Here is a 20,255-nt window from a genome sequence, read left to right on the forward strand (position 1 = left end):
GGCTATCAGAAGGGAAAGATGTCCCTTGTCCTTGAGTAGGAAGAACCAATAGAGTGAAAATGGCCATACTTCCAAAATTGTTATACAGATTTAATGCAATTCCAATCAAAATTCCAACAATATATACCACAGAATTAGAAAAAAACAATACCAAAATTCATTTGGAACCAGAAGAGACCTAGAATAGTAAAGACAGTTCTGGTCAACTAAGACAAGGCAGGAGGCATCACAATCCCTGACTTGCAATTGTACTACAAAGCTCCTGTGATAAAACAGCATGGAACTGGTAAAAGAAAAAGAAAAAAGAAAAAACAAAACAAAACAAAACAATAATGATGATCAGTGGAATAGATTAGATAGAAGATGCAGAAACAATTCCAGACATACTGAGCCATCTTATCTTTGACAAAGGAGCCGAACACATTTACTGGAAAACAGCTTTTTCAATAAATGGTCCTGGAAAAACTGGCTATCCATATGCCACAGAATGAAACTATGTACTATCCTAAAACCATGTACTATCCTAAAACTGAAATGGATTAAATATCTAAATATTAAAACACAAACACTAAATCTGCTGGAAGATAGAATGGGTAGGACACTCGACATAGGTGTTAGTCAAAAACTATGAACAAAACCCGGATTGCACAAACTATCATCACAAAGAATCACAACTGGGATCTCATCTTATTAAATAAAAAGCTTTGCACTGCAAGAGAAACCACCATCAGAGTGAAGAGACAACCCACAGGGTGGGGAAAAATTTTACCAGCTGTTCATCAGACAAAGGACTACTATCTAGAATATATAAAGAACTCAAAAACACAGCCAGATTTAAAGACCCAAATCAAAAATGAGCATCTGAAATGAAAAGACACTTCTCAGATGACAAAGTAGAAATGAGGGACAAATTTATCTAGTCATTCAAGAAATGCAAATTAAAATAAAGCTGAGATTCCATCTCACTCCATAAAGAATGGCTGTTATCGGGCCGGAAATGTAGCTCACTGATGCAGTGCCTACCTCGCAAGCACAACATCCTGAGTTTGATGCCAGGTACCACACACACACACAAAAGAATGGCTGCTATCAAGAAATCAACCAGTAACAAATGTTTGAGGGGCTATGGGGAAAAAGGATTCCTTCTCCACTCTCGATAGGAATGTAGCCTGTTGCAACCACTGTGGAAATCAATGTGGAGATTGCTCAAGAAGTAAACCTAGAGGTTCCACCATTTGACCCAGCTGTTCCCCTTCCTCGTATCTTCCCAAAAGAATTAAAAGCATCATACCACAGCAATATATGCACCCATGTTTATAGCAACACAGTTTGTAATAGCTAAATCTTGGAAACAGCCCCAAAGACCATCGACTAAGGAGTGAATAAAGATGTAGTTTTCTTATACAGTGGAGTTACTCTGAATAAAGAAGGATGCGCTTCAGACATTTATAGCTAAATGGATGCACCTTGAGCCCATACTCTTAAGTGAAACAAATCAGACACACGTTTAAATACCACATTGTTTCTCTGGAGTGAGAAACCAAAAGTGGAAATAAGGGCCAAAATGTTTAACAGATATTGGGAAGAAAATGTTCAATGGGAAGGGAATCAAGGGAGGTAAGAAGAGAGGATGGAAGAGATAAGAAGAAAAAGTGGAAATAGAAGGAAAAAATGGAAGCAAAGCTTTTGCACATACGGAGGGGAGGGGCTTCAGGAGAGGAAGAGAATGGGAAGAAGAGGTAGGAGGTGTTATGCACAGCACAAATGGTCCATGAGGAGTGCTATCACTGTGCACGCCTCCAAGGTACCGGTAAATGTTCTGCTGTTAAAACAAAGTTAGTTTTTGTTGTTGTTGTTTGTTTTCTTTTTTTTTTTGAGACAGGATCACGTTGTAGTTCAGGCCAACACTGAATTCTGTTAGCCTCAAACTCATGGGGATCCTCCTGCCTGAGCTTCCCAAGTGCTGAGATTACAGTGTGCACCACCACATTTAGTTTTCAAAAATAAATTTAAATTCAAATGATTTAAGCTCTACCAACTTAAAAACATGTAGTGTCAAATATAAAGAATAGTAACATAAATACGTCTTAGAACTTACCAATTGATCTGTTATCCATTTTCCTTCCATGGCTTTTAATACTCTAGGGGGGAAAGCACGTACACAGTAAGCTCTTAAAAATAAAGTTTTCTGAAATTCAAAATCACGTTAAAAAAAAAATTTTTTTTTGGTACCAGGTACCAAACTAATCAACTTTTTAAAGCTAAGTGATTAGAAGCAGCTGGCCAAGTGAGACTTGCCATGGCAAGTGTTTCCCCGATTCCTCACTTCCTTCCCTTGGCTCTGCTGCCACTGCCCAGAACCTTCATAAATATCCACAATGAAATCCCACAATACCCAGCCTCAGCCTCAGAACTCCATCAGCCACAGTTCATAACAACAGCTACCCAAGAGCTCAAGATCTAAAACAGTCTTAGCTCCCAAGAAATAGTACCGGCATTCCTGAAAATGTGTCCTGTGGAACCTAGAACATTTTATAGAATAAAGTGCTCTATGGGTGAAAAATTTCTGTGATTGAGTCATCTAGAGCAATGACTGAGTTAAAAAAAAATCAAATTTCTCTAAAACAGAATCTCAGGATACTTAATCTGCTCATTAATGTGTCTGTCAGATGTGGTAGACTCTTAAAAGTTCAGACCCCACCCTAGGATTCCCTGGCAAAGATACCACTTTCACCAGCAGAGAACACTTCCTGATGGACCTTGTGTTGAAGGTTTCAGAAGAACCCTAAAAGGGACAGGACTTGCAGGCAGTGGAAAAAAAGCACTGAGGCAGGGCAATCTGAGCATGAAGGCACAGAGAGGCACACTCCCAGCCTATGGGTGAGTTTGAAGCAGAAAGTTCTACAGGACAGTTCTCAAACCTAGGGGCTGATTCATCAGGTGCTCATTAACAACTCCGATTTCCCAGGCCTCAGTCCAGACTTACTGAGTTAAGGTCCTGCGCAAGGGCAGAACTGCAAGAAGCTGCACTTTTCAGCACTACTTCGCTTAGCGGATTCAGACACATACTTTGCTAACTCTGACAGTGAAGGCGAAAGGTAAATCAAAGTAGGAAGGTAATGCTGGGGCTATAATTTAACCAAACCTACTGTTGCAGGCCCATTTGCCAAGCAGTGCCAAGGGCCAGAGATCTGACTACATTAATCAAGTGTCTTCTGTCTACCCGGTACCAGGTCTGAGTCCAGGGCTTTCTGGAACTTGATACTCTTTCATGCTGCACCTCTCCCAGATGCAGTCTTGCCCCACATTTGGCAAGACTGCAACTAAACTCAGTAAGTTACCAATCCATGCACAGTAGTACCTTGGTTCATGAATTTAATTCTTTCCACAATTCTGGTCATAAACTCAATCAAACTTCCTCGTAAGGCTCACTGTCACCTGATTCAAAGTTCTCAAATGAAAGCAAATTTTTGTTGAATGGATTTTTGAAAAAAAAGCACTCCTGAATCAAGGTATTGCTGTACGGTATCCACATACCATGGCAATGAATTAAACCACATGAGAGACAGCCTCCACAAATTAAAACTCAAAAAAACTCACTCTTTTTGAAATTCTTCTTGCTTGCTCTTAAGTTGGTTTAATCTTTCCTTCTTGTCAATAAACCTGTAAAAAAAAAAAAAAAGTTTACTGTTTTATTTTGGTGTTCGTTTTTCTCAGTTCAGTAAGATTATACAAGTTTCAAGAGCCGATCACGTCTCACCATCCCGAAGCAAACACACCTTTTCAATGAGATGCATGCTGCTGCTTACCGCTGAGTATTTTAAAACTAAGTTCAGATCTTCAACTTCAAAAGCCTTTCCTAGGCTCATCAATCATTTGCACATTTTCCCCAACCATGGGTTAAATTATTTTCCAAAGCATGCAGATCAGAACACTAAGATGAATTTGAATTCAAGGTAACTGAAGTTTCTGTTACAAAAATAATTTTAATTACTAAACTTAAAACTTCCCTTCTCTATAAATTGAGTCCTTGTAGTTTTTAAAGTACTGTGTTTTTCATTAAAAACTGTTAACTCATTGCAAGCTAACAAGTTACTCAATAAAAGGCATCGAAAAGGAGTATAAAAGTGCCCTTAACTTTCTTTATGTGTACTAGCCTTCTACCCCTTCTACTTCATCCTTATTTTCTATGTGCTATGTCATTTTGGTTTTGTTCGGTTTGCACTTTAATATGGCAATCTACATCACTAACTGTAGTTTAATTTCCTTCCTAAACCTTTCTTTCTTAAAGTTTAATTTACTTAAACTAATACCAAGAAAATCAAAAAATTATGCTTATTAATGGGGCACCACTGGATGTTTCCACACACGCATGCCTTGCACAGTGCTTAAACCAGGTTACACGCATCTCCGCGAACATCGTGTCTTCTTGGTGAAACACCTGCGGCCCTCTCATCTCGCTTTGAGATACAGCACACATGACTGTCGCCCACAGTCATCCTGCTGTGCAAAAGGACCTCAGAGCTTCTCAGCCTAACTGGAACACAGGACCCACTCTTCAACCTTTCCCCATCCTTGTCTGAGTCTGGCAGACACCCTTCTACTCTACTCTCATCTCGTTTTTAAAGGTTCCTCAAAGAAAACATGCAACATTTAACTTTCTCAATCTGTCTTACTTTGCTTGCCTCCAGTTCCACCCATTTTCCTGTAAACAACAGGATTTTTTCCTTCTTTATGACTGACTAATGCTTCGCTCTCTATATATCACCACATTCTCTTTATCCATTCATCTGCTGAAGGGCATCCAGAGCTTAGCTACTGTGACCTACACAAGAAACATTGATTTGCAAGTGTTTGTACAATATGCTGATTTTAATTCTTTGCGGATATACCAAAGAGTGGTACAGTTGAATGAAATGGAATCCCTATACATGGTTGGTTGGTTTGTTTTGTTTTTTGTTTTTTTGAGAGTGTCTCACTACGTAGTTGAGACTGAGCCGGAACTATGTAGCTCAGGCTAGTCTCAAACTCACAGTGATCCTCCTGCCTCAGCCTCCCAAGTGCTGGGATTACAGGTGCGCACCACCACTATACATGGTTTTTTAGGAAACTGTGCTCCAATTTCCATAGTGGTTGGAGTAGTGTACACTCCTGCCAACAACATTCCCCTACTTTCACAAGAGTATTTATGTATGTGTATGTTTTGGTTTTTGGGGGGTTTGTGGTTTTTTTTGGAGTGAGTTTGTTTTTGTTTTTGTTTTTTAAACAGCTCTGTAATTCAGCCTGGCCTTGAACTCACTAAGTAGCCCAACTGGCCTCAAATTCATGGTGATCATCCTGCCTCAGCTTCCTGAGTGCTGGGTTACAGGTGTGGCCCACCACACCCACCCCTGGATGTATTCTTGATGACAACCAATGCGACTGGGATGACACAGAATTTCAATGCAGTTTTGATCTGCATTTCCCTAATGGCTAAAGATGCTGAACGATTTTTCATGTAAGTATGAGCCAAGTGTACTTCTGTTGAGTGTCTATCCACTCAACTTTTACTTGCTGGCTGGGTTATTTGTTTAGGTTTGTGTATGTGTTCTTTAAATCCTTTGTGTACTTTTCAATATTAATCCTCTATTTAAAAAAAGTAGCTTGCAAAGATTTTCTATTTTGTAGGTGGTCTCTTCACTGTTATTTCCTCTACGGTGTAGAAGCTTTTTATTGATGTAGACACATTTGTTCACCCTTGCTCTTCCTGTGCCATTCGAGTCCTATTCAGGAAGTCTTTGCCTGTGCTATGGTTTCAGATGTCTTTTTTTTTGGAAGACAGAATCTCACTAATTTGGCCTTGAAACTGCAATCATCCTGCCTCAGCCTCTCAAGCAGCTGAGACTGCAAGCATGTGCCACTGCACCTGACTAAAATTTAATTAGGATGGGGTGGGTCAGGGAGTATGAGTAACATCAAGGAACTGATTATAAACTCAATGATCAGTAGCTCACTATTTTCAAGAGGACAAGAATAATGACCCAGGACCATGATACTAACTTTTGGTTGTCTCTCATGAATTCCTAGGACAAAAGAAAACAATTTTTTCAAAATTTTCAATCGTAATTTATATATAATTATTCCATAATGCAAAAATAATTCTTAATTATTGGTTTAAATAGGGACTATGCTCGATCTGAAAATGAAAACAATTTAACAGACAGAATCATTTCTCTAAAATACTATTTCTATAACTCATGTTTCAAAGATACCAAACATACCTAAATGAGAGGGATAAACAATCAAATCGTGATTTATCATTTTAACAGTACATTTTTGTTATATATTAAGCAAAAAGGAAATCAACCACTGTATAGGACAGAATTATAAATGTATATGCAACAAAATTAAACTTCAGTTCCTCGTTTGCACTAACTGCATTTCAACAGGCACACAGGGCCTATTGGGACAGCACAGGCACAGAACATTTACCTCATTTGACAGCATCCTACTGACAGTGCTACGCCATCCAGCACGGTGGCAGCTACATGAAACAGTGTTAGAAAGGTCAGGGATGGATGTGGAATACAGACAAGCCTACAGATTCACCAACTGATTTACCAAGGAAAGATAACTGATGTGACTACACAGTACAACAGCATCCTCCAGAATAATGAGATATCTAACTATATCTTCTTTCGCAGCTGACCATGTATTCACCGACATATCATTTCTTGTTTTGTTTTGGGTTTCTGTTTTCTGAAACAGGGTCTTGTGATACAGTCTAAGCTAGCCTTGAACTCATCCTGTAACTCAGGCTGGCTTTGAACCTGCATCTATCCTCCTACCTCGGACTCCTGAGTGCTGAGATTACCACCACACACGCCATCTCCTTGTATCAAAAGTGAGAAACTGCTGGGCCTGGTGGTGCACACCTGTAATCCCAGCACTTGGGAGTCTGAGGCAGGAGGAACACTGATTTTGAAGCCAGTCTGGGCTACACAGCAAGATCCTGTTCCACAAAACCAAAAATGGGGGGGGGGGGCTAAAGTGTTTACTTCAACCTCACTGGGATAACAAGGTGATTGATGATCCTCATAATCTGAAGGAAAATGACAAACTCACAAGACTGTCACGCTTTGACACAGAGGACAAAATTGTTTTCAGGGGCTTACAAAAGTTCTCCACCGAGAGCTACGGGGAAAATGCCACTCCACTGAAAGACAGCGGATGGTGGCACCTCACTCCAGCTTCACAGTGAGCTGGCTGATCCTTGTGGGCTGTTAGGAAAAACAACGATGGAAACGAACAGGAAAATCCCTTCAAAACAAATAAACAGATGACAGCAGGATAATAAAAAAGCTAGCAGTTTCTTTAGTATCAAAATATTTCCTGAGTCATGCTGTCCCATGTGAAGGAAATTAAAAATAGGTGGTGCTAGCAAAGCCAAAGAGCAGGTGACAGAGGAATGTGACTGGGTCAGCAGGCCAACTGCTCACGGTGCATCACCCACTGCACTCTGCCGAGGCCATTCTGCGCTTTCTCAAAAGAGGTGTCAAGCAAGAATGGAAGACAGGCGCACAGGCAGCACATTCAACCCCGACTGAATGCGGCGTCTTCCCCCTTAGGTGGGGAATGCAGGAAGCTGGACTCATAGTTTACATACTGCTTTCCAAGTTTAGTTTGTCTCAAAAAGCATCTTCCATCTTCCTCCACTGAGCCAGCACGTTCTTTGAGAAGTACACAGCATTTCATGGACTAGACAGCACCAAAAGTTACTACTTATATATACCCTTGCTGATAAGTGCTGCTGCTGCTGCCAATGTTCACTATTATCAGAAGTAATGCAAATAAACATCCTAGTGCACAAATCTTTACAGGCTCTCCGAAGTTCTCATACATACAACGCTAGATCAAAGAATATTTACACGCAAAGACTTGGTATTTATCTTAAAATTTCCTCTAAAATATTTCACACGGGGTAGCAGAACCCAACTTTTGACACACTCCTCATACATTTCTAACATTTCTTTATAGTCTTTTTTTCTTTATAATCTGATTGGCCTCCAACCATCACCCTAATATACTTTATAATTCGCTTATTTGACTTTATTTCACTATTATAGAGATTGAACGTCTTTTCATAACTTACTGCTAGTTAAATTTTTCATTATTCTCCTATAAATGCCCTCAATCCAGTTTTCTAAATTTTTAAAGGATTATCAGGGAAATTAGTTGTTTTTCTTTCATACATCTTGAAATTATTTTTTCTCAATATGTTCTTACTACTTATATTTCTTTCTTTCTTTTTTTTGAGACAGGGTCTCACTATGTAGTTGAGACTGACGTGGAACTCACTATGGAGCCCAGGCTGGTCTTCAACTCACAGCAATCCTCCTGCCTCAGCCTCCCGAGTAATGGGATTACAGGCATATGCCACCACTCACAGCCTTATATTTTTGATATACAGAATTTGCTGATGTTTTTATACTTTCTTTAATGACTAGTTTTGTGTTGTTTTCTGGAAGAAATCTGACAGTGAAACTGTTCTATGTATGATTTTACATTATTTCCAGTATTTTCTCTCCCAATTCAAAAATGCCTTTAATAATGGCTAAAAGTGGACTAGGGGACGGATCGCTTGCTATTGGGAGGAAGGCCAAGAGAAGAAGAGCGAGGGGTAGAGAGGAAGGGAAGAGGAATAAACATATGCCATGTATGGGAACCTAAAAACCTCAATGAATATAAACATTATATGCCATAACATGAGCTAAGATGAATAATATCAACAAGAATGAAAAATGGGATAGGGGAACTGGAGGGAGAGAGGGGATTAAAAAAGAGGAAGACAAACAATCTGTAGTCTGTACACATATCCACACCCCAAGATGACTGTAAACTACATGAACTGCAAACATATACTAATAGTTCTTTTAAAAAAAAAATGCTTTCCATATTATTCACTAAATCCCTCTACCGTTATATGATTTAGTCCCCACCACCACCAAATTTTACTCCCTTAAATTCTGTTCTCTCTTGAATTCTTCCATACTTTTGTGACTTACAATTTGTTTTTCACTAACAAAAGTGCTTCCTTAACGTGACTTTGAAGCAGTCCTGTGTTAGGACTGAATAAATACGCAGGACAGAGGCCTACAGATCAGAGCAAGCACACATCCCAGCTCAGTCCTCAAGGGCAGAGCTTCCCAGGAATGACTCCTTTTCAAGCAGAGATATGACAGTTATACCTGGCTCTGCTAAGGGGAAGGAAAGTATTGTTCTTTGGAGAACAAACTCTGCTATGTACAACGTTCTTTATCCTACTCCAAAGTGTCTCAACACACAAAGCAGAGCCAGTGATCGTATGCTGCTAAGGAGGCAGTGGAAGAGTACAAGTTTCAGGACTGCAATGTTTCCAGCTACAATCACAGAGCACTGTATGGACCTATCTCGAGGTCAGAACAGTCACATGAATCTGCCCCACACACTTCAACAACAGCACCAGGCCATGTACTCTTATTAGCAATCTGTATCGTTAATTCTGTGCTAGAAATAATTAGCAGCTATACACCAATATATTTTAAGAAAGGTAAAATAATAACCTTTCAAATAAGTAATTGAGGGCCTGAAAAAAATATTCAAAAGCTCTGACCTATTACTGGATTTCAAAGAATCAAGGAAGTTGATCAGAGATGAGGAAAAGCTCCTGTTTGAAGGTGCTAATCACAAAATCAGTCATAATAGCAAAGGGCTAATTAAATGCTAGTACTCAGCTGTGAGGGACACTAAAGTATTTTATAGGCAAAGATATGAATGTCTTTATGAGATATGTTTTAAAAAGCAGAAAAACTATATACAAACAGTATAATTCCAAACATATGTGGATGTGCATGATACAAATACTGAAGAAATATGATACACTGTAATAAATATACCTCTGTAAGTTTTCTATAATATGCATATATACTTTATAATCAGAAAAAAAGATATTCAATGAAAATTCTTCAAGCTTCCCTCTTTTGAGAACCACATCCACCATGAAAAGATAATAATACATAATTCCCCACAACATCTGAAGATCTTAGGTTGCTTGAGGCAGTTCGAATTCTCTCAGCTCCTTACATCAGAGGAGTGGGCACAGGGGATGGAGCACCGATTTTGGCACAAACTGTAACAGAAGAACTAATGTCAATTTTTGGCTCTAGGCTTTTCAGGTAAGAGACAGCAAAGATGTGCCTGAGGGAGGAAGAGAGGCAATCTCTTCACATGCATTTTTCTAAAACTCAGTAAAGGAAAATAAAGGAAAAAGGAGATAAAAATAAAGGAAAGGAGAGGACAGAAGAAAGAGTAGGGGGAAGAGAGTTAACTGAATACTTAAATAAATACTGCTAAAAAATATTTAATTGGGGTACTATCCTGCTATTAATGGCTTGTGTTTGTTTAGACAACCCCCAAACCCCATCCGAAGGAGGAAGGGCTATTTCAGAGGTGACTGAATCTAGAGTATATGATTCATGGTACAACGCTAGGCCTCAGGGCAGCTAGGACGAAGGGTGTGAGTGTTACCCACCCTAAGTAGTCTGAATAAGATAAAAGTGGGCAGAAAGACACTGTCAAGGTTCCCTGTTGCTTTCACAACCTTGTGCATACCATGTTGTTTCTGCTCTGAGATGCCTGTCTGCCATCCTCTCCATGAACTGTAAACCAAATAAACTTTTCCTCCTTTAAATTTGGGTGTGGAGTATTTTGTCTCAGCAATGAGAGGAAAGTAACTAAGACACCTGTTAATAATTGCTAGCCATTAAATCATTCTTCCTTAAAAGTTTGGGTTTTTTTTTCCACCCATGGCGGCACACGCCTATAATTCCAGCACTCTGTAAGGCTGGGCCAGAAGGATCACAAATTCAAGCAAAACTGAGGCAACTTAGTGAGACCTAGAACTCAAAAAAAAAAAAAAAATTTACAAACAAAAGAGTAGGGATGCAGCAGCTATGTGAAGGCCCTCAGCTCAATCCCCAGTTAAAAAAAAAAAAAAATTTACAAACAAAAGAGTAGGGATGCAGCAGCTATGTGAAGGCCCTCAGCTCAATCCCCAGTTAAAAAAAAAAAAAAAGTTATTTATAGTACTAGGCCACTTCTCCCATTTTTCTTTTTTTGGTTTTGGTTTTCTGAGACAGGGTCTCGCTATTAATTCAGGCTAGGTCTGCACTAACTACGTAGCTCAGGCTAGCCTTAAATTCACAGTGATCAAGTCTTTATCTCAATGGCTCGGTTACCTTCTGTCAGAACATTCAGGATGTGAGGAAATACAGCAAAAGCATATTCCACTGGCAGGAATGAAGGTTACGCTGTTGAGTGTCCTCCCTAAAATGGGAAGGAGGCCTCATTCGACTTGCCTTCGGGTTAGGGAAGAGAGATGAGATACATGTGATCTCCCACGTCAGCACAGTGAGAGCTTGTGCATCCCACTGTGTACTAAACCGAACCAAAGAAGCAGACCATATGAAAACACCAAGGGATTACCACACGGGGACACGGCAGTTCCAACAACATCAGCTGCTTCCGCAGACTAACACAGCGTGCTTATTCAACCTACTCTGAAGTAAGATAACCTGCATAAATAAAAGCAGACAATTTCATTTTTGTTCACAAGACAGTAAATAAAAGTTGTATAACACGTTACATGAAGTGGCTTTCAACGATCCATTTTTAACAGTGAATTCTACAGCTGTGAAAGAATACTATTCAGTGTATTGACATGAAAGATGTTCGCACATATTAAATGTAAAATAAAGCACTCCTGCAAACCAGCACATACCTGGGTGGTCTCATTCTGGAACAGAATAAGCATAGAAGATATTGAGGACCGGGCCTCATCTCTAACAGAAGGATATGTTGTAAGATTGAGGAACTTTATTTTAAAATTTCAAATGTCATGCTTATATTTTACTTTCTAAGTAAAACACATCCATTTTATATTTATGGTTTTATCGACATAAAACTTCAAAATACTCCAACTCAGTCAACTGCATTTTGTTTGAAGAAAAATAACCCAAAAATGTTTTTAAAATTCCAATGGGGCACTGCTTCTCAGCCTTTTGGCTAAGATCAAGATTAAAATTCCAATGGGATTCAATGTGTCCTAGAGTTACTGCCTCCCAAGTGGAGGACCCAGCTCTGTGACCTTCCAGGATCAGGATTACACTATTTCCTTGAGTTGACTCAGTCTTGGGAGCTCACACGGAAACATACTTGGTTAGTAAGAAAACTAAAATTTCACTTTGAAATAAATACAAATCCATCTAAAAAAATTTTTTAAAGACCCAAATGTGGTAGCACACACCTATAATCCCATCATTCAGGAGGCTGAGGCAGGAGGATGGCCATGAGTTCAAACCCAGCCTGAACTGCACGGTGAGACCCTGTCTCAAAAAAATATACACATTTTAAAGAATTAAAGGAGGATGAGCAAAATCCCGAGAGAGGGGGGATTAAACTAGGGCTTGAGACTTTCAACTGACTCAGAATAAAAGTAGATTAACCTCACTTTTAAAAAAAATTAAGGGGCCAGGGATTTAGCTCAGTGGTTTTGCCACCTGCCCTGCAAGTGCAAGCACCCAAGTTTGATCCCCAGTACCAAAAAAAGAAAAAAAAAATCATCAAAATTACCCAATACTCCCACAACCTGATTCCCAAAGCATCCTGTTCCTTCCTAGTAATTTCCAAAAGCAAGATCAGCCTCAAACATTTCTAGCTAAATGGATGGACCTTGAGACCATACTCTTAAGTGAAATAAATTACACACGTTTAAATACTGCATTGTTCTGGGTTACACAGTGAGTTCCAGGTCAGTCTCAACTACAAAGTGAGACCCTGTCTCAAAAAGAAACAAACAAATAAATACCACACTGTTTCTCTGATGAGAAACTGAAAGTGGAAATAATGACTAAAATGTATAACAGATACTGGGAAATAGGAGGAAAATGTTCAAATGGGAAGGGAAACAAAGGAGGGAGGGAGAAAGGAAGGAAGGAACAAGAAATAAAAGCGAAAATAAAAGGAAAAAAATGGTAACAAAGCTTTTGTACATGAGGGGGAATGTACCATGTACAGGTGTAAATTCCCTATGATTAGTGTTATCACTATGTAGCCTAAAATGTACAAATAAATGTTGTGCTAAAACTTAAAAAAAAAAAAGAGCAAGCTCAGCCCTCTGGGATGTGCCATCCCTGTCTGCCATCACATTCAGGTAAGCGCCAAGGAAAACTTCCCAAACAAATCACAGTATTATTTTCATAATCACATTCCCCATGATGTGTTATTTGCCTTTTGGTGTTTGACAGACTTTATGAAAACTTTTGGATTATGACAGGCTTTAAAAATACAGTATTGAGACCATGGATGTGGGAGAGTTATCTTCTGAAAGCTGGGCCTGGGGATTATTAGAATCTCACCGGTAGCAGGTGGAGCCACTTGGAGGGAAGAGAAATCCTACTTCCCAGTAATCCTCCCATGGTAGTAGGGCATACAGGCCTCAAACTGGCCCTCAGGGCTCGATCACAGCCCTGGGTTCACAGCATGTGCCCTCCAGCTTACTCCAGATCAAAATGAGATGGATTTTCTCATATTTTCATGCCCCCATGCCACCCATATGTGTGTGTGTGTGTGTGTGTTTCAGATATGGAAGTGAACTTAACATAGGCCAGGAGTAAGTCAGCCTCAACACTGAGCTTCAGTTTCTTCATCTTAAAAATAGGTTCATGACTCGAGGGATTGTAGTAGAAACAAGACAGTCTATATGAAAGACTTTTATAAATTCTAAAAAGTGAATGGAAAAGTATCCAACGATGCTGACTGAAAAAAGCTCTATTTTCTTAACATATCCACATTTGTCGGTAGCAACACTATTAATAAGATACATTAATGGGTGATAAAAACCTTCCAAAGAGCATAAACAGGATTAAGGTTGATAAATGCTTCCTAAAGATGGGGTACATCTGGCCTCCTGTAGGGCTTTTGTTCTGCTGAGCACAGAACTGAACTCTCAAGGCAGATTTTCACAGGCCACACTGACTGAAAACTCAAAAGATTCAGGAAGGGGGACAGAAATATCTAAAGGTTACTTCCTGAATGTTGGCTGAGCCCTCCCATGGGATCTACCTAAGCTTCATCATTATTTACCTCTCACTACTTTTCAGTGTGTTTAGGGCCTGTATTTCAGTTTTGTGGAAAATTATAATCATACACACACACACACACACACACACACACACACACACACACACACATTTTTTTTTTGGTATGAGGGATTGAACTCAGGACCCTGCAGAGGCAGGGCGGCAGCACCACTGAGCTAAATCCCTGGCACAATAATCACATATTCTAAAAGTTATAATGCTGCATCATTCCTGAACATATATATTCATTCATGTAAAAGTAAAATGTGTTTTCTTCATTTACACTTAAAAATCACTGGCTCCTACACTGGCAGGTATATTTCCCTGGGTTTTCTTAGATCATGTTCCTAGTCCCATTCCTCCACCTGCAACAAACTGGTGGGGAAACTCCACTCCCTCTTCTGTCTCTTAGGCAGAAGCTATCTTTCTCTCAATAAATTTTTCCTACTCAAAAAACTGGTAATGAATTCCCAGTTTTGGGTGGAAAGATTACCCAATTTGTCAGTTGTCTACTGCATAATCTTGGTGTCCAATAAATATAAGTTCACAAAATGATGTTCCTTCAAAAGGAACAATAGCCTTTAAAAGAATAGTTTAATTTTAAACTATCCAACATTGAATACTAGGTCCAAAGATTATACTGGGGGTACTGCTAAGCATTATTCCTTCTTTGTCCCCTCAGGGAGCAAAAAGGTTAAAAGACGAAAAAGCTCCCTGTAGTGAGAGGCTTTCCTTGAAGTTAAAAGCAAGTATGGAAGCAGGCACAGAATACAGTATTTTTCATAAATAATGAAGACAGTAGCAGAGCTCACAATCAAACTTTGTCCCGTGCATTTCAAGGTCTACTAGCAGCCAGTACAATTTCTCAGTGCAGTGAACAGTCTTTATCTTCTGTAACCTGTCAGAATGATTTCTACATGTATCAGTACCTAATGGGAGCCCATTAAACAGTATTTGGCCATCAGGACAGTGGTCCTGGGTCCCAAGAGTCTTCCATTGTCCTACACACTGGGCAATGGTGTTCTGAAAACAAAGGAAAACAAGCACTACCACCACCCTTCCACAGTACTGAGGATTGAGCTCTGGGCCTCATGCATGCTGAGCAAGATTTCTACCACAACTATATCCCCAGTTCCAACAAATCCCTTTCTGATGGGACACATAGTTCAGAAAATGGAAAGAGGGGAGAGTGAAACTGACTGAGCAGACCACTGTAACCTGAGTCAACCCCCAAGATTTCTTTTTATTTCTAAACTGTGAATGGTTCATGTTTTTGTTCATTTTTCTGCTTAGTCAGGAAAAGAAATCCATAACATATCCCTCTTCTGAAAATTCACCTTAATGCTCAAATTTAACAAAGAATTTATATGTAAGTTTTAAAACCCACTGCTTTGGGCATTCCTTTAATAACATGCTTAGAGGCTACCTTCCCTAACTTCATGAAACTCTATTCTGGATGTGGATATTATCCTAAAACAAATAGCATACATCATGCACAGGACCATGACACAAATTTGAGTGCCGAGATAGCAAATAATGGAGAGAGGTGGGAACATACTTTAATAAGGAAGTTCAGGGAAGGCCTCACTGAGGAAAAGCACTGGAAGGAAGACCTGAACAGAAGAATGGAGGAGTGATATTACATTGAGGACAATACGGGAATTACACAAACGAAGGCAAGAGCGAAAGCAGGAGCAAGGGGCAATAATCTTATGATCAGACCAGGTGATGGTGAAAAAATCAGATTTACAGTTTGTAAACAAAACAAAATTTTGCCAAATACTTCTGTTTGGCAAATTGTTTGCAAACAAAAGCCTGGGTGAACTGAGTACACCGTATTGCCATTTACTGGGATGAGATGAGAGGACCAAACATACAAATAAAAAATCAGAAGTTTAGTTTGCATGTTACAATAGAGATACCTATTACAAATTTACATACAGATGTTGACATGGGCAGCTGTCTTCTGGGAGAGGGAGAGGTCTGGATCAGAGATACAATAGTGGCAGGCTTAAGCGTCCAGATGGTATCTAATCACAGGAATAGGTCAAGTGTGGTGGTACACACCTGAGATCCCGGCCGGCTGAGGCAGGATTGCTTTGGGCCAGCCTGTGCTATAAAGTGAGTTCAAGGTCATCCTGAACTACATAGTGAAACCTTATCTCATCAATCACAGAACAGACCTAGGAAAAAGTGTAAAGCCTAATCCTGAATAAATTCTATCAATTGAACACTTCCATCTCATATCCAGATTCTTACAATAAAATAACCTGGTTTGATTTTTATGTTACATCAGCAGTTTCTGAAGTCATCAGGCCCATTAACGAAGCACAGCAATAAACTAAATAGGTTGTTATACAAATTCCCAAAGAGAAAAAGAAGTCTGTCCATGATCACAGGAATATTAAGAACTTAAAACATTCTCAAATCTAAAGGTTGGCCAGCCTAGAAGTTAAAAGCATGAGTACATGAATCCGAGTTGTTTGGATTTTAATTTGAACCTCTACTTACTAGCTGTGCAAAACAAGGCAAAGCATTTACTGTGCAGTTTCCACTAATAACTTAATGGATTTGTTGTAAAAGATTAAGCAATTAACTTTTTGAACACAAAAGTTCAAGTATATTACTAACACTAAAATTAAACTGTTAAGCCAGATGTGTGTGGTGGCGCACACCTGTAAACCCAGCACTGGGGAGGCTGAGGCAGGAAAATCACCATGAGTTGGGAGTCCAGCCCAGGCTACATAGTGAGGCCCTGCCTCAAAAAACCAAAGGAAGGCCAGAGATTTAGCTCAGTGGTGCCGCGCCTGCCTCAAACTTGCAAGAGCAAGGTCCTGAGTTGGATCCCAGAACCAATACAAAACAAACAAACAAACAAAAAACTAAATCGTTGAAGCTGGGTGTGGTGGTGCATACCTGTAATCCTAGCACTCTGGGAGGCTGAGGAAGGAGAAGTAATACTTGATGTCCCTGAGGAGGTTTCAGAAAACCCTCCCTCAATATAAAAAAATAAATGGGCTAAGCATATGGCTCAGTGTGAACACACTGGGTTTAACACAGTACCACAAAGAAACTAAACTGTTGAAACAGGAAACCCTGCAGCTTATTATTAGTTTTTCAATTCTCTTGCCAAGGACTTGCAGTTTTGTTGCACAGATCACACACCTGTGATCCCAGTACTGGGAAGGCTGAAGCCAAAGCATCATCGTAAATTTAAGGGTAGCCAGGGCTACAGTGAGTTCTAGGACAACGACATAGGGAGACCATGTCAAAACAAAAAAAGCTAAAACACGTTCCTAAGTAAAATTCTCTTAACAAGGGCTTACAGCTCCCTGCCTGAATTTTTAAACAAAGCCAAAACACGCTCCCAAATCCCTAAGCATTCAAAAAGAGGGAAAAAGAGACTAACCAGCTAGTCACAAATTAAAGCTCATTTGAGAACAAGATCTACCTATGACAAAGACTAAGAAGGGGAAAAACTCCTGTCCGCTATTTGATTCTCTCCTTGTCCCTAGAGAATGACTTAGATTGTGCTTTCAAAAACAGAACGGCTGAGCCGGGGATTTAGCTCAGTGGTTCCACCGCCTGCCTCGCAAACTCAAGGTCCCGAGTTCGATCCCCGGTATAAAACAACAACAACAAAAACAGAAAGGTTAAACCAAGATTTGAATGAGTCTACAACAAAGAACTAAAAATTCAACGCTAAACAGCACCAAAGAAAGACTTCTCTGGAGTCACCATCTAGTCCTTTCTTTGCCTCTAGTACCCAAGAACACGGTAGGTCAAACTCTTCTCAGGTGGGTATAGGGAAAACTGCGACCTTAGTCCACCGGCAACCCCTACCCCCACCCCCACCTGCCAACGGGCAGCACGGCGCAGGCGCAGAGCAGCTACTCTTTCTGGGCTCGGGGATCCGGACAGGGAACCCCAAGTTTCAGCCTTTGGTCACCAAGCGGGAGGAGATGAGAGAAGAAACAATAGGTCCAGGGCCGCTGCCGTACCTCTCCCGGTCGCGGCCATCGAAGTAGACGAAATCGCCGCTCTGGACGCACTTGGCGCAAGTCAGCCGCCGGCGGGTGGTATTGCACAGCGGACACCGCTCGACCGCCACGTACAGCCCCTCTGCATCATCCACGGAGTCCACCAAGTCCCGCGCCAGTGGCCGGGGCCCACAACCAGGAGCGTCCGGCACCAGCGCTACCTTCCCACTGGGAGATGCCATGATGGTTTGAGCGCAGGGCCAGTCACGTGGGATTTTGTTTTCAACCAGGTGCATCCTGGGCGACGAGGCGGGGCGGGGGCAGGGGCGGGGCTTCCTTGCGGCCCCTAGCGGGCAAAGCAAATGACTCTGTAGTCTTCTGGGGTGGCCTCGGGCTTTTGTGAGGATTAGCAATACTAAACCCAAGAATTCTCGGCGAACAGAATGGGAAAAGAGGGAATTTAATTCACTAAGGATTCTTTCCGTTTTGGATAAAGCTACGTGACACAAAGCTGAGTCCTGGAGCCCGGTGGCAGCCCCTGCTGCCGGGAGCCGATTCCTTCAACTGTGCCCATCTCCCGCCATTTAGACGGCTACTGCAGTACCACTGGAAGAGGATAGGTAAGTGTTCAACCAGCGAAGACAACCTGAACCAAAGTTCTTTTTTCAAACCGAGTCCTAATAAACCCGCCAGCTCCTCTCCCCGCCCCTGGGCCTTCCACGGAGTCTAGAGGAGGAAGAGGAGGGTGGAGGAGAACCAAGGGGGTTCTCCTTCAGGTTCCAGGCCGTGGGGCTGGGTGAGGAGCAGCGTCTAAATGTGCTCCAAACGATAGAGGGGAAATGAGCTTGATTCTGTGGGACAGATCGTGTACACCGATCCTCAAGGACCCCTTGACAGCTACCCAGTCCCCTCCTGATGGGACTCCTCACCCGCGGTCCACACCCAAAGGCCAGGGCTGCCTCCCGTCATAGGAGCCAAGTGGAGGCTCCTTGGAGGGATACGTCACTGTCTCCATGGGAACTAGGAGCCCCTGGAGTCCTGTGAGACTCCCTCCCCAAAATTTCACTCCCGGTTGTAAGATGCTGGTGATTACACAACCCGTGCCTCTGGGTCTTACCAGGTCTGTTTAAATATGATTACATGGACTGTAAAAGAGAGCAGAAACCAAAACTTCCCTGTGCAGAATAAATTATCCAGCCTGAATGGGTTACTGGAAGTTTAAGATTTTCAAGTGAGAAATACTTCCATGGTCCCAAAGGATCCCACAGTGTGTGTTGCCTGATAGAATCATTTCTTCCATCTTTCATTATTTTCTGGTACTGGGGATTGAGCGCAGAGTCTTCACAATGAGCTACATCCATAGTCCTGTTTTTTTTTTTTTTTTTAACTTTTATTTTGAGACAGAATCACCCGAGGCTAGGTGGAACCCTCTGCCTCAGCCTCCCAGAGTGCTGGTATCACACGTATGCACCACCATGACCAGCTACTTCAAGATTTTAAAAGGCAAAATATAGACATTAATTTCTATCCCACTACAGGATATTATATATAGTTTCTAGTTTATACAGTTATTTGAAATTTCTGTATATTGCTGTATATTTTCAGCAAGCACTAGTTAATGTTACTTATTTAACAAAAGCAGAGCATTCATTTTAATGCCGTAATAATCTAACAAGGCTCAAAATTTCTTAAATTCTGAACTTTCCAATTTTTAAAATGTACAAGAGTCATGAGTAAGAAACTATTTTCATTTCTTAGACATTTACATATAATCACCATGTAATATTAGTCAAAAGGTACTTAAATTTGTACATCTACAATTAAAGTAAAATAATCCAGCTGTTTATGTGCTGAATTTATACACACATTCAAAACAGCAAAATTTTAATGATATACTCAAGCTTTTTTAAAACCTTTTAGAATAGGATAGATGTTTTCAAATGCTTCATAGATCTCAGAACGTTCTTTGGCACCTATAAAGAAATCCAAGTTTACATAATCTTTAATATAAAAATACCAAAACGGTACTAAAATTTTCTTATCGGTAAAATTTCACTGTGTTATCTCCAGGTGTTTGTTTGTTTTTTTTTTTTTTTTTTTTTTTTTTTTTTTTTTTTTT

General features: G+C 40.5%; 2 protein-coding genes across 2 annotated transcripts in view; both read right to left on the reverse strand.

The window, feature by feature from the left end:
• Positions 1–18,413, reverse strand: part of Atg14 (autophagy related 14) — a 46,548-nt gene extending 28,135 nt beyond the window's left edge. Inside the window, exons 1-3 of the mRNA XM_010613671.3 lie at positions 18,158–18,413; positions 3,601–3,663; positions 2,099–2,141 (exon numbers count right to left, since the gene is read on the reverse strand). Coding sequence (XP_010611973.2) covers positions 2,099–2,141; positions 3,601–3,663; positions 18,158–18,378 — 327 coding nt within the window. The 5' untranslated portion in view covers positions 18,379–18,413. The remainder of the gene's footprint in view (positions 1–2,098; positions 2,142–3,600; positions 3,664–18,157) is intronic.
• Positions 18,414–20,032: 1,619 nt separating this feature from the next.
• Tbpl2 (TATA-box binding protein like 2) overlaps positions 20,033–20,255 on the reverse strand; it is a 27,536-nt gene continuing 27,313 nt past the window's right edge. Inside the window, exon 7 of the mRNA XM_010613690.1 lies at positions 20,033–20,109. Coding sequence (XP_010611992.1) covers positions 20,033–20,109 — 77 coding nt within the window. The remainder of the gene's footprint in view (positions 20,110–20,255) is intronic.

The sequence above is a fragment of the Fukomys damarensis genome, unplaced genomic scaffold, assembly GCF_012274545.1.
Source record: "Fukomys damarensis isolate Sample0158 unplaced genomic scaffold, DMR_v1.0_HiC HiC_scaffold_21, whole genome shotgun sequence".
Lineage (NCBI taxonomy): Eukaryota > Metazoa > Chordata > Mammalia > Rodentia > Bathyergidae > Fukomys > Fukomys damarensis.